Source organism: Echinops telfairi, unplaced genomic scaffold (assembly GCF_000313985.2).
Source record: "Echinops telfairi isolate 266 unplaced genomic scaffold, ASM31398v2 ScPeMD7_7469;HRSCAF=8507_0, whole genome shotgun sequence".
Taxonomy (NCBI): Eukaryota; Metazoa; Chordata; class Mammalia; order Afrosoricida; family Tenrecidae; genus Echinops; species Echinops telfairi.
The window spans coordinates 93,657,431-93,671,595 of record NW_022111372.1 but is presented as its reverse complement, the minus strand read 5'-3'; the positions used below and the strand labels follow the sequence as shown (position 1 = coordinate 93,671,595).

General features: G+C 39.0%; 1 protein-coding gene across 1 annotated transcript in view; it reads left to right on the top strand.

Moving 5' to 3' along the window:
* The window catches only part of NDFIP1 (Nedd4 family interacting protein 1), a 95,186-nt gene that overhangs the window by 58,599 nt on the left and 22,422 nt on the right, over positions 1 to 14,165 (top strand). The window contains exon 3 of the mRNA XM_045284725.1: positions 8,116 to 8,203. Within this exon, the coding sequence (XP_045140660.1) occupies positions 8,116 to 8,203 (88 nt within the window). The remainder of the gene's footprint in view (positions 1 to 8,115; positions 8,204 to 14,165) is intronic.

The following is a 14,165-nucleotide window of genomic DNA, read 5'->3' as shown; positions in this document are numbered from 1 at the left end:
GGTGCTATAGCAAAATGTGCATAAATTAGATGGTACCTGGCTATTAGATAAAATAGCATCTGGGGTCTAAAAGACTTGTCTCCAAACAAGCAGCCATCTAAGTGAGATGTCAACTAAGTGCACATGGAAGAAGCACACCATCATCAGTCATGGAGGGATTGTGAAGCATATAATCCAAAGTTGAAGGAGGATTAGTATCAGAGCCCATAGTGTAAGTAATAATCTGGTTTGCCGAAGGCGGTGGATGACAGTGGGAGCCCAAGATCCATTTGTGGAACTATATAGGAAATAAGCCTCTGGGGGAAAAAGGAGAGCATAGGGACTTACTATCATTCATTTGAAAATGCTGAACGAGTCAACCAATCTTAAAAAAACATCATGAAGTGTATTGGAGGCTTACGATTAATGTGCAAGGCTCTCTGCTGTAGTTTTATTGAAGCTATGTGCTAGAATGCACAATAGTGACTATTTATTTGCTTAATGTCTGGTGGAGCCACTGTGGGTGTTGAAATACTTGGACGTAGGAATTCATCTCAGGTCCTGGCACATAATATGCCTATTTTCTGGTGCCACCCCAAATCTCAATGCCATAACCGTAGCTGTGACTGGCTAACTTAGAGCCTTTACAAATGAAGTGTTTCTTCTAGTGCCTAAGTTTCTTTGAGAATTTGGAGATGAGTGACTACTATCCTGCTTGCTTCTTCTTTTCCCTCTGAATGGTATTTCTTCATTTGTTACTTGAAGCTTACATGAACAAAAGTAAGATAGGCACAAGAAAACTAGTAAGAACTAACATGAGTACAGCATTGAGGGAATTTTTTCTCCTTCCAAATCCAGTTGTGCTCATCAGTTGTATTTATACATGTTAACAGTGATAATCACATAGTTCTTTAAATAGAAAGCTTTACAAAACAACAGGCTAAGAGAATTTATTGCACTATAATTCTTTTCATTGCTTTGATTTTTTTCTTTTTTTGCTTTGACTTTTAAAACACTGTTCTGATTACTTCGCTTTCCTTTGCTTTGACTAATTTTGATGTTTAATTGTACTTTTATTTCAATATTAAGAAGATTTGCATCCATCTCTTCCTTCTCATATGATAGATACTGTTGGGGATAGTCTAAATCTTAGTGCATTTTAAAAAGAAGTATCTTTTGTTGAACTCAAAGTAGGGAAAGTAATTTATGTATTTATCTTAGGTTCATAAAAGAAATTGTTAGTCAAAATTACCCTTTGAATTCTTGACTCTTCATTTTTCTCTTCAGGAAAGGAAAGTATTTAAAAAATTTTTACTTTGGTTAGTTTCTAGTTCAACTAGGTAATTAGTAAGTTAGTTAGTGATTGGTTGGTATGTTCCTCTATTCATAATAGGCGCTCTTTTTTAAATCTTGGGGGTTTTGCGATGAGCAGGACCTACTTTTTCCTATTACGGAGTGTAGGCATTGAGTCAGCAAGAGAATAATGATTTGGAGTAGTAACATTTGGGTTTTGTTTTAAATGCAGTTTACCTTATAGAGGTTTGCTTTTATGAAGTTAGAAGATAAATCTTTTTTGATGATGTAACTAACATTGTAGATTTTGAAGTGTTCAGTTAAATGATTCTTGGACATTTTCTTCTCCTAAGATAAATGCCGTGCACATTAGCAATCACTCTCAAGTCCTCTTTTCCCACAGCACTTGACAATTACTAATTTACTTTCTGTCTCTTAAGGAGTTGTTTATCCTGGGCATTTTGTATCAATGGAATCATGTGGTCTTTTGTGAACTGGCTTTTTTCATTTAGCATAATGTGTTCAAGGTTCTCATCATGGCTCAGTACTTCATTCATTTTTATGGCCCAATAATTCCTTTGTCTTATGTTGTTTGTATGTTTTAGCATTATTGTCAACCAATTGATAGTAATGGGCAAACAAAATGTAGTTTACACAAACTATATGTGTGTGCCAAATTTACTTTTTTATTGATAACAATTGGTGGACTTTTGGGGGTTATTGTGAATAATACTGCTATGAACATTTGTATAGTGTGTGTGTGTGTGTGTGTGTGTGTGTGTGTGTGTGTGTGTGTGTGTGTGAGAGAGAGAGAGAGAGAGAGAGAAAAAGAGAGAGAGAGAGAGAGAGAGAGAGAGAGAACATATGCCTTCGGTTTTCTTAGGAATTGTATGATAATAACTCTAGGAGCCCTGGTGGTGTAGTGGTTACTTGTTGGGCTGCGATCCACATGGCCTGCAGTTCAAAACCAACAGCTGCTCCACGAGAAAGATGGGGCTTTTTATTCCTGTAAGCATTTACAGGCTCAGAACCCAGAGGAGGTTGCTATGAGTTGGGTTGATGGCAGTGAGTTGAGATGATAACCTTGGAGGCTCTGGATGGGACGGAACCAGTGGCTATTTCAACTTCGCACTCAGAATAACCCCAGACTCTTCCATTTCCATACCTTCTGGTTAATCCTCCACGTGAGCACTCAGCTCTGTTCCAATGCACATGAGGTCACCATGAGTCAGAGTCGACTGCCAAATGTGTTTTCATCAGAGGGGGCTGTGTGAGTATATGATGGTTCCAAATCCTCCACATCCTTAATAACAGTTACTAAGCAACAATTATTGTTGCTTGTCATTTTTGGTGGTTGTCAAAGTGGATTGTGATAGAGTTTTAAAATGTGCTTTTTGATTTGCATTTCCCTCAAGACTAATGCAGGAGCCCAGGTGGCATAATAGTTAAGCAACTGGTTACTAACCCAAAGGTTGGCAATCCAAATCCTCCAGCTGCTCCATAGAAGTGATTAGGAACCCCTATTGGAGCTCTGCTTTGTCACGTGGGATTACCATAGGTCAGTCTGACTCAGTGGCATGCACCAACAAACATTCATGACGTTGAGCATCTTGGCATGTGCTCACTGGATATTGGTATATCATCTTTGGAGAAGTGTGTATTCAAATATTTTGTCCATTTGTTGAATTACTCTTACTTTTTTTTTAATTACTCTTACTTTTAAGGTAAATAAAGTTTGTCAGAATTATTTGCCATACTTTCAATGCCATCTCTAATTGATAGCAATTTAATTTAAAAAACTCTTCTTGGATATAAAGAATTTGATGATGTTGGAATAAAATGAACTCATACACTAAAAAGATGTACCTTACAAACTCTGGCTGTGGTTGAACAATAGAGTAATATACATACTTGGCTGTTTACTTAAAGAAATGTGCTTGTTTTATGCTCTTTTTATATTGTCCCATTTAGTGAGATTGAAAGTATGCAGAAGCTGTGGGTTGGTAATGAAAGGCTTAAAAATTGCATTTTAAGATAAAAGTTGTAGAAGTCAACTCTAAAATTAGAAGTGGGTGAATAACATTTAAAGCTAGAGTTTAGACATTCATTCAGGATTATCTGAGCCTTACTGTGGATAACTTAAAAGAAGGGACTTAAAATTTCTAAGAATCTCCTTGACTATTTAAATAGGCCGCAACCAAGAAAAAAGTTTTTTCAATGACGCAAATACTTCCAATTTTATTGGTTAGGTCAGTGTTATATTTTACATGCTATTTGTGTTAGAATGAGTTATAAGGTTTGTCTTGATACTTCTCTACATATATAATTTTCTTGTTTTTGTTGTTCAATAGTGATTTTTATTTTAATATTTGCTTTCTCTCACTCCTGGTAAATAGAAAGAATCTAAGAATAACTTTGACGTGGTTTTTGACAGACTCAAACTCACTGCAGTTGAGTTGATTGTGACTCATGATGATTCTATAGGGCAGGGTAGTTTTCCAAGACTGGGTTTCTAAGACAGTAACTTTTTTTTTTTTAATTTGCTTATCATTTTCTTTCTTTCTTTTTAATCATTTTATTAGGGGCTCATACAACTTTTATCACCATACATACATACATCAATTATGTAAAGTGCATTTGTACATTCATTGACCTCATCATTCTCAAAACATTTCCTCTCCACTTAAGCCCCTGGCATTAGGTCCTCATTTTTCCCCTCCCTCCCCGCTCCCCCCTCCCTCATGAGCCCTTGATAATTTATAAATTATTATTTTGTCATATCTTGCCCTGTCCGACATCTCCCTTCACCCACTTTTCGAGGTCACATATAGTTCCTTGTAATCGGTTCCCTCTTTCCTACGCACTCTCCCTCTACCCTCCCACTCACATCACTGTTCCTGTAAGGCTCATCCGCCCTGGATTCCCTGTATTTCCAGTTCCTATCTGTACCAGCATGCATCCTCTGGTCTAGCCAGACTTGCAAGGTCGAATTCATATCATGATAGTGGGAGCGGGGAGGAAGCATTTAGGAACTAGAGGAAAGTTGTATTTTTCATCGTTGCTACATCGCCCCCTGACTGACGTTGAAAGCCTGGTCTTTGTCCTGCAGAGCCGCTGGTGATTTCAGACTGCTTACTTGGATTGGCAGTCTAGTGTGTAACCACTACACTACCAGGGCTCTTTCACAGGGTGGGAGACAGACCCTCCACCCTGAAAGAAAGTGGAAACCCACAAGGGCCTCTGTCCGCTACGGTCACTATGATTCAGAAATGACTTGGTGGCAAGGAGAAAAAAGAAAAAATATATTTGAAGATAGCTAAACAGATATAGAAATAGTCCCTACTTACAGAGGAAGGAGGCGAAAAAGGAGAGCATTTTGTTTATTTTAGATTAGCATTTTTTATAGGCAATCTAGAGAGTAAAACTTGAGGAGCACCTGTTTGTTGGCAAGAATCCCTGGAAGGGTATAAGAGGTTGTGGTGGATGCTAACCAGAGGTATCTAAAGCAGGGACGTGGCAGAGTTTAGGATCATTTGGGGGTGCCATGAAGAGTCTGTTTTGAGTATAGATAGGAGTACAGGGAGGCAGGGAAGCAGAAGTGAGGGCACACCCTGAGTGTGGCTAAAGAGAAAGCCATCCGAATTTTCAAATGACTACCTTTTTCTTTCCTCGCAATCAAGAGGCATGTGGTGATGAGTAGCTAAACTCCCTACTTTGTGCAGCATGTTGCCATTACTTGGAGATAAGTAAAACTGACCGAACTTGTGTGATAGAAAAGAATCCAGACCCTAACCACCTTTATTGCCTATCTGCAAAGTCATGTGGTCACACTCAGCAGGTCCCACCCTTCTCAGACCTGCTCATGGCCCACCTCTACAACTAGAGTCCCATGACATTGAGTGCACTCTGGCCTCACTGGCCCAGTTAGTAGGAGAAATTGAACATCTTTTCAACTCCAGCCACAAGATGATGATGACACTCAGCCTCAGGAGAGAGCCTAAAGACCCCTGAGCCCTAGGGATGTGTGTGGTGGGGAGGCTTGGACAGGACAAATTCCAAGGGACGAAAAAAAGAGAACCTTAAAGGAGAGCCGTTTGGAGACCAGTTTTATATAGTCTTATACCTAGACCACTGTCAGCGATGTGAATTCCAATGCATAGTGACTCTCTTACTTCTGAGACTAAATCTTGCCGGGAGCAGACATCTGGTAGCCCATAGGTAAGCTCAGCCGAGTTCAAGTGTGCATGTTCCACTTCTGTTAGTGAGTACCTGACTTAATTGGCTTGCTGAGTCAAACTAATGGCTATTGATACACTCTTTACGTTTTGAAGGATGTGACTTTATGGCTCTCCTTTATCTATATACCAGGGGGCTTCAAAAGTTCACAGAAAAATGAAATAATTGGATAATAGAATTTCTCCAGGAACTTTCTGAAGCTCCCATACTCCTGTTGAAAATAATGTTAACATAATTCTAAAGTGAAAATTTTAATGGGGCAAAAACTTTCAATGTGGAAATAGACCTTTCTTTCCTCTCTAAAAGAAAGCGAGGCTTGTGAGAAGGTTGGAATTTCTCTGGTGTCTGTGCTACTGTGGTGTGTGGTGATCACATTTCACACTGCCAGTTGCTAAGAGACAGACTCCTCTCTTGTAGATTCTGGTATATAAAGTCTCTTTATTCTGGAGACTTCTGTCTTTCTTAAGAATTTCCAGGCCTCCTTTCTGAAATCTAAATTATGCAGAAGTAACATGATTACTTTGGGCTCAGGAACTACAAAGCCAGACAGAAATGTTGAGCGAGGTTTAAAGAAAGGACATTACTGGCAGCGGTAAATTAAGGGGACGTTCTTGAAAAGTCTGCATTGGCCCCTGTTCTTGGTATTCTTTTGCTGCTTTCCCTGGGCTTCCCAAGGCACAAACCTATTTTAAGTGTGAGGAGGCTTTGAATACTCTGGCTAGAGCTTCAGGTGATGTTAAACACCACCATTTCAAATGAACCATGGCCCTGGGCTCTCTTTAAATAATTCCTTGACTTGATATCCCAGTAAAATTCACTTTACCCCAATTTTAAAAATTTTGTTTTTCTTACAATTAAAACATTTGAGTGTGTTGTGTGTGTGAATTAGGTGGGAGCACCCCAATTATTTTGTCTGTGTACCATTATTTAAAAGAAGTTTCCATCTAAGTTTATAATACAGTTATCTTATGAGTGCCTTAAGTTTAACATTGGCGCCCTGGCAGTGCTGTGTGTTAGGTGTTGGACCGCTAACCTCGATGTTGGCAGTTCAAACCCACCAGCCAGTGTGTGAGGAAGATGACATTATCTCCTCTTGGAATGGTTTACAGCCTCGGAAACTCTAAAGAACAATTCTACTCTGACTTGTATATTCCATCTTTGTGAGTCAGAATCGACTGACTGAATGACAGTGGTGTGTGTATGTTTGTGTTATTGAATAGCATAGGGATTAGAGATTAAGATGGTTGGTTAAAATTTAATAGGTTGCCCTACTTAATGGTATGATACCTCAAGCTCCTTCTGTCGTTTTTCTGTATCAATTCAAAGGATACCTGACACCATCCAGCCCATGTGCAGTCAAAAACCTGCACAGAATTTTTGGCTCCTCCCAAATTTAACTATGGTTAGCCAGGACCTTACCAATTATAGAAGCAGTCAACACATTTTTTGTTATAAGTACTATATACTGCACTGACATAGAAGCTGCATTTTCATATGAGATAAAATGGTATTTTGTAAATGCAAGGATTTTGTGTGTGCTGGTATAAGTACAACGAGGGCTACACAAATTTTCTTTCCTATTTTACCCCCCACAATAGTTCTTGTGCTGGATTTGTTCATCTGGAAATAGCAGGCAACCACAGCTATAGACCCCAGTCTGTCAACCCAACCTTTCCTTGTAATGTCATGACTTTTCTTTACTTATTTAGAACACTTCCAGCATCACTAATGGCACTTCATAAAGGCCTCATGGTGATTCAAGGGATTGCACTAAATATGATACAAAATACATAAGACCTGTGAACAATCAATTTATACTGAAATACTCAATTGACTAGAGAGACAAACTGCATATGTGGGGAGAAGTTTGCATCACATGTCATTAAAAACAAAAATTCCTGGGTGTAAGTGGAGACCTATGTAGTTCCAACCCATATTGTTCAGGGATCAACTGTGGAGGCTTTTTGTATGTATGAATTGCCTTAATGGTAACAAGTAGAGGGTTTAAGGAAAGGTTGTCTTGAGAAGTAGATTGCCAGGTTTTTCTAGTTTGCCTTATTCTGGAAGCTCTGCTGAAATCTGTTCAGTATCACAGACGCTGATTTATTAGGGGAAACCAAGCCTTGAAAACCCTTGAGTATGGTGGTTCGACCCTCACGGGTCATGGGGGGGTCACACAAGATGGTTGTGCAGCATTTCATCCTCTTATGAATGGTGTCCTCATGAATCGGGCAGCCTTGACCAGCTAACAGCATTTTACAAGTGGCTCAGTTAACACTATATAGCATGATTCTAATGAAATCAGAGCTAGACCCATAGGTACACTGAGAAATAGCTGGCTATTATTCTGTAGACTGACTGACTCCTGTCTTATACAGCTCCTCTTGTCAGTGAATTGAATGTATGAGCACAGATGTCTTCGTGAAGATAACTTGAGTGAACTACCTAGACTACCAATGGCAGGATGACATACTTTCAGGCGCTATTTCAAATAGCAGATTTCCTAGTAGAACACTTTGCTAAAGGGTTTGTCAAGTTTTTTAAGTGTTTGGAAACACATTGCCAAATTGCTTTCTTCTTGCGTTAAACTATGAACTTTCCATTTAGTTGCAGAATGAAGAAGAGCCAGGAGAAGCAGAGCAGGCTGGAAGCGATGCTCCCCCTCCTTACAGCAGCATCTCTGCCGAGAGTGGGGGTAAGGAATGGGGAGAAGGGATTACTGAATGTCTTAAATGCTTTTTTGTGTGTATTTATTGGTGTTTGTTTTTGCTTCAACTTCCCTTAAGATATTTTTGGCCTCTTTTTTTTAAGTTTGTAGTTTGAGGTGAAAAAAGTCTTGTTCTTGTTCTAAGAAACAGATGAAACCCCATTTCAATGTTTCGTTGTTTTTAGTGGAGCTAAATTTAATATGTGGTAAATGTATAGGTAAGAAAACATTTGCCCTTTCGACAATTGTACTTGTACAGTTCAAAACCAGAAAGCCAAACTTATTGCCATTGCGCCGTCATCGATTCTGAGTCATACTGGCCCTGTAGAACAAAGTAGAACGGCCCCAGACACCATTATTATGGTCAGTGAGTAACTAGAGTAGCAGAGTTTACAGGATGTCTCTAGGGGACAGGGAAGCCAATCCTATCCAACCCCACTGCCTTGAGTCAATTCGGACTCATAGAAACCTAGAGGACAGAGCAGAACTGCCCCAGAGGGTGTCCAAGGCTGTACATTGTATGTAAGCAGGATGCCACACCTTTCTCCTTCAGACTGGCTGTGGGTTCCAATTGGTGACCGGTCCATTAGCAGGTGAGCACTTAACCCACTCTACCTCCAGGGCTCCTGTACGAACAATTCAGTGACATTAAATATGTCCATCATGCTGTTTAACCATCATCATCCCACATTTCCCATCACCCTTCACACAGCTCTGTGTTCCTTAAGCCAATGGACTCTTTTTTAAATGCAGATATAATTTTATTTTTCTGCTATTGAGAATATGCACAACAAAACATGCCAGTTCAGTAGTTGATACATGTACCATTTAGTGGCCTTGATACAGTCCTTGAGTTGGTTAACCATTCTAACCCTTCTTTTCAGAGTTGCCCCTCCCTACTAATCTAAACTCACTGCCTGTACAATTTCTTAACTATTTTTTCATTTACCATAATCAATTTAGTCCCATATAGAGTTCTTAAAAGAGCCCAATACTCAAGGCAGACTTTTTTTTTACTAGTTAAGCTAAACTATTTGGTTTTAAGAGGATTTCAGGGCACACTTCTGTTTTAAGTTTTAAAGATTACTTTAGGGTAATAGTTTCAAGGGTTCCTCTAACCCTCAAGGCTCCTGAAAATCTGGTGTCTATAAGAATTTGGAATTCTGTATTTCCCTCCTTTTAATCAGGATTCTTCTATGGAACCTTCTCCTCGGGATATTCAGTAATGGTAGCTTGAGGACTCTCCAATTATGGCAGGGGTCCTCAAACTATGGCCCGAGGGCCACGTGTGGCCCCTCGAGGGCATTTATCCGGCCCGCCGGGTGTTTTTGCCCCATTTTGTTTTTTACTTCAAAATAAGGTATGTGCAGTGTGCATAGGAATTTGTTCATAGTTTTTTTTAAACTATAGTCCAGCCCTCCAACAGGTCTGAGGGACAGTGAGCTGGCCCCCTGTTTAAAAAGTTTGAGGACCTCTGAATGATGGTCTCATGGCAAAGGAGGCAGTTGTTCATAGAGGCAATTAGCCACACATTCCATATCCTCCTTCTATTCCAGATACTGAAACTCCCTCTGTTGTCCAGGGTTACCTGCCCTTGGGAACCACTAATTAACCTTAGTCTCTATACATGTATCTTTTCATATAAGTGAGATCGTAAGATATTTTCGATTTTGTGATGGACTTACTTTGCTCTGCATAATGTCTTCGAGTTCTGTCCCTATAATTGCATTATGAAGACTTCATTTTTCCTTTTGGCTGAGTAATATTCCATTTTATGTATGTACCACATTTTGTTTACCCACTTATCAATCGATGGGCATTTTGGCTGTTTCCAACTTTCAGCTATTGTGAAAAATGCTGCAGTGAACATTGTTGTGCAAGTCTCATTTTGAGGCTATATTAACACCCTGGTGAGAAATCAGTTGAACATAGATGTATGGATTTATTTCTGGACTCTCAATTCGATTCTGTTGGTCTGAGTGTCTATTGTTATACCACAACCAGACTGTATAGTATGTTTTTAAAATCAGGAGATATGAGTGCTGTTATTTATTCGGGGCTTCTTGCATAAAGTTGAGGATTCATTTCTCTATTTCTGTCTGAGTGTCTATTGTTATACCACAACCAGACTGTATAGTATGTTTTTAAAATCAGGAGATACGAGTGCTGTTACTTATTTGGGGCTTCTTGCATAAAGTTGAGGATTCATTTCTATATTTCTGTAAAGATGGCTGTTGGAATTTTGATAGGAATGCATTGAATTTGTGGTTTCATCTTAGTATTGACATCTTAGCACTATTAAGCCTTCCAATCCATAAACAGGAAACAGCTTTCCATTTATTTAAGTCTCTTTCATTTCTTCCAGTAGCACTTTAGAGTTTTGATTGCATAAATCCTTCACGTCACTGTTTGGATTTCTTCCCAGCTGTTTCATTCTTGTAGCTGCAATTGTAAATTGTTTGCCTTGTTTCCCTCTTCGAATTCTCAATTCTGGTGTATGGAAACCCAACTGATTATCATGTATTGATCTTGTACCCTACAACTTTGGTAAATTCTTCTATTAGCTTTAGAAGTTTTCATGTAGGCTCTGATTTTCTAGCTATTGGCTCATTATCTTTGAATAGAGATAACTTTGTTTTGTTTTGTTTTTTAATCTGGATACCTTTTCTTTTTCTTGTCTTACTGTTCTTGCTAGGACTTTTAATACAATATCAAATAAAGTGGTCGAGGAGCACACTTGTCTTGTTCCTGATTTCAAGGGGGTAAGCTCTCAGTGTTTCTACACTTAAGTGTGATGTTGACTATTGGCTTTTTCATATATATATATATTCTGGATCATACTGAGGAATTCTTCTGTTCCCTGTTCCCATCATCTTTTGGGCTTTCATCAAGAAAGAATGTTGTATTTTATCAAAATTAAGCCACTGGACTCTTAATATAAAGGAAATAGAACCCAGGAATCATGTGATCCACCTGTCTTTTGTTCTCTTTCTAGTTTCTTCATTAGCCAGTTTGCCCATTGTGACTCTCATACCTGTGGCCTAGAATGTAGTGTGAGAATTGTCTCTTAAACTAGGACATTCTTCATGAAAAATAAAGCAAACCACTAAAGTTTCCTAACTTGCTTAGCCTGTTCCTCATTACTTATCTTGGACCCTTACACATTAACCTTTACTGTTCTCATTTTATATATGATTACCTCTTTGGTTTTTATGTATATGTGTGGAAATAGCGGGAGAAGAAACAAAATGCCAGTAATTAAGGACTTTTGATAATCAAGAGTTCCTAATAACCATTTCTGTTGTAATACCTAACACTGGACCAGCTCTGATGGAACCACTTTCATATTCTCTAAAACAGAGGGATGACAAGGTTGTCCGAAATGGCCCCCGCTGAACCCAGATGGATACACAAATTGAAAACAGAATTCCTGTTGAGTCCCAAGTGTGCGCTTCAGATGACGTGAGATTAAATCTCTTGATAGTCTGCGTGACCTTGAGACTACCATTTTAATTAGGTGGAACATGAGTCACAGTTTCCCACCTCTACTGGCTTCAATTTCTGAACCCTTTTAATTTTGTATTAGTGACGTTTCTTTTATTTGTTAGTAGCTAAAATTCTGTTGTCTTGAGTTTTTTGGTAGAATTCTAAGGTGTCTCATGGAATCAGATGAGTAGTACAATATCAGGATGGGGAGAAAAATCACAATGTCCTGCATGATGCACTCCTTTCTGCATTTGTTATGGCACGGTTAATGAGAAACTTCCGCAGTGTTTATCAAAGAGGATAAGTTTATCCGCATTCAGAGTGTCAGCTATTGCGTAACCCACCCTGAGCCTCCAATGTTATTATTCTACAAAGGGTTTTGCACTGTACAGGTCAAGGGGAGCTGGAGCAGGTGCTGGTAACTGTTGTGCAAGTGGTGAGGCACAGAGAAAAGGGAGTTGGAGCAGCTCGTGGCAAGATGCAGTTCAAGGGAGTTGGTTATCTCCACTTCCGGTCCCAGGCCAGGCCAGGCCAGGTGGGGTGGACTGAGGGGAAGATGGCTGTTTGAGGTTAACAGAGGAAGGCTGCTGCCACTGTGGCATATCACTTAGAACAATTTGTGCTGGGAGAGGGTGAGGCTTTCAGCTTGAAACAAAATGGTTGTACTTAGGGTAAAGTGAGTTATGACAAATCTAGTGAAAACTTATGAATAAGAGTGAATTTCTATTCTATTAATGTTAACAATAGCTACCTAGAATCCTTAGAAGCCAAGTCTTTCCTAAAAATTTTAGTTTCTACTTTATTTTTAAATTTTTTTGTCGATCTTGATAATATACACAGCAGAACATATGCTTCAGCAATTTCTACCATGTACAACTTAGTGACATTGCTTATATTCTTACAGTTTCTAACTTCTTTAATTGTGAAAAATTTGAACCATTTTAGATAGAAATCATCCACAAACACATCTTAAATGCTTCTCTGCCTTGTTCACTTAAATCTCATATTCATGACTTTTTAATTTATGACTTGGAATTACCCAGTGGTAGATAAGCTGTTCTATAGTGCTGTGATGCCTTTCTCCCTCTGGAATTTACAGAACTTTAAATTCAGGAATAGGTCCCCTTCTTCCCTTGCTGTCAGATGAAGTCCCTTAACTGCTGTCAGCATGAGGTCACCTTACAGGAATCCCAATTACTCCATCTCATTAATTTCTGTTAATCAGTTGTGGGGCTAAACAGCAAATAAAAAGCTTGTTGAGATTGAGTCTAAAGCAAAAGTAAGCCCTTTGTGAGCAAAGGACTGATGTGCTCCTGCTTGAATAATACTTTTGGATTTTGTGGCATTTTAAAAAATAAATCATTTTATTGGAGGCTCTTACAGCTCTTACAACAATCCATATATCAATTGTAGCAAGCCCATTTGTACATATGTTGTTTGTAGTATTTCTTCTGAGTACTCAGACCTTTAGGGGAAAAGACAAACCAAAAAACCCCCAACAATTTGTTTCTTGAGTCTTCTTGAGCTTCTTTTTAGTGCCAAGTAAGCTAAAGGTGACCTTCCAGGAGTAGCTCAGTTCCAGGTTAAAAGGGTGTCATAAGACAGCAGTTTTAGAAATTCCTCCAATCTCTATCAGCCCAGTAAGTCTGACTTTTTAAAAAAAAATTAATTTGAGTTTTGTTCTAAATGGTTTACCCATTCTGAAATCTTCTATTGCATATCTGGTCAGAACCACATCTAGTTCTTCTGGTCTCAGGCTGGAAGGGGCTGTGGTCCATGTGGGCCATTAGTCCTGTGGAATACTAACTTCCTTGAGTTGCTTGTTTCCTTCACTCTGCTTCGCTCCGGACAGAAACCAATAATTGTTTCTTAGATGGCCACACGCAAGCTTTTAAGACCCCAGATCACTGACCAAATTCACCAAACTAGTACTACTGTCATGATGAACTATGTTATGCCATTTGGGTTAGATGCCCCTAAAGACTATGTTTTTCACTCTTCAAGCCCAGTAACCCCTCCCACGAGATGTGTAGGTGTCAAAAAAGTTTCGTCTTGTATGTGTGCTCTCTATATATAGTCATATTTTCAGTACACATATTTGGGGAAGTGTCAAAAAGTTCATTGCAAAACTGAATTTAAAAGATAATGGAATATTCCAGGAACTTAAAACCCTTGTGTACACAGCTAACCATAACCATTATTCATGCATATTTCCACACCTGCATAGCATGCATATCTACCTATGTAACTACTTAAGATTTTTTTTTGTTCTTACTGTTGTTTCAAAATTGGGTATGTTACAATATTTATCATAGTTGTCTTTATTCTTGCGTACTTAGAGCTTTCTTCATTTTCCTTGGTCACCCTGTGCTGACATCCTCATAATGCGAATTGTGTCTACTGCCTAGAAAGAGATTATCCGTTTTTCCTCCTCCCATCCCTGGTGACCATCAAATGATGTTTC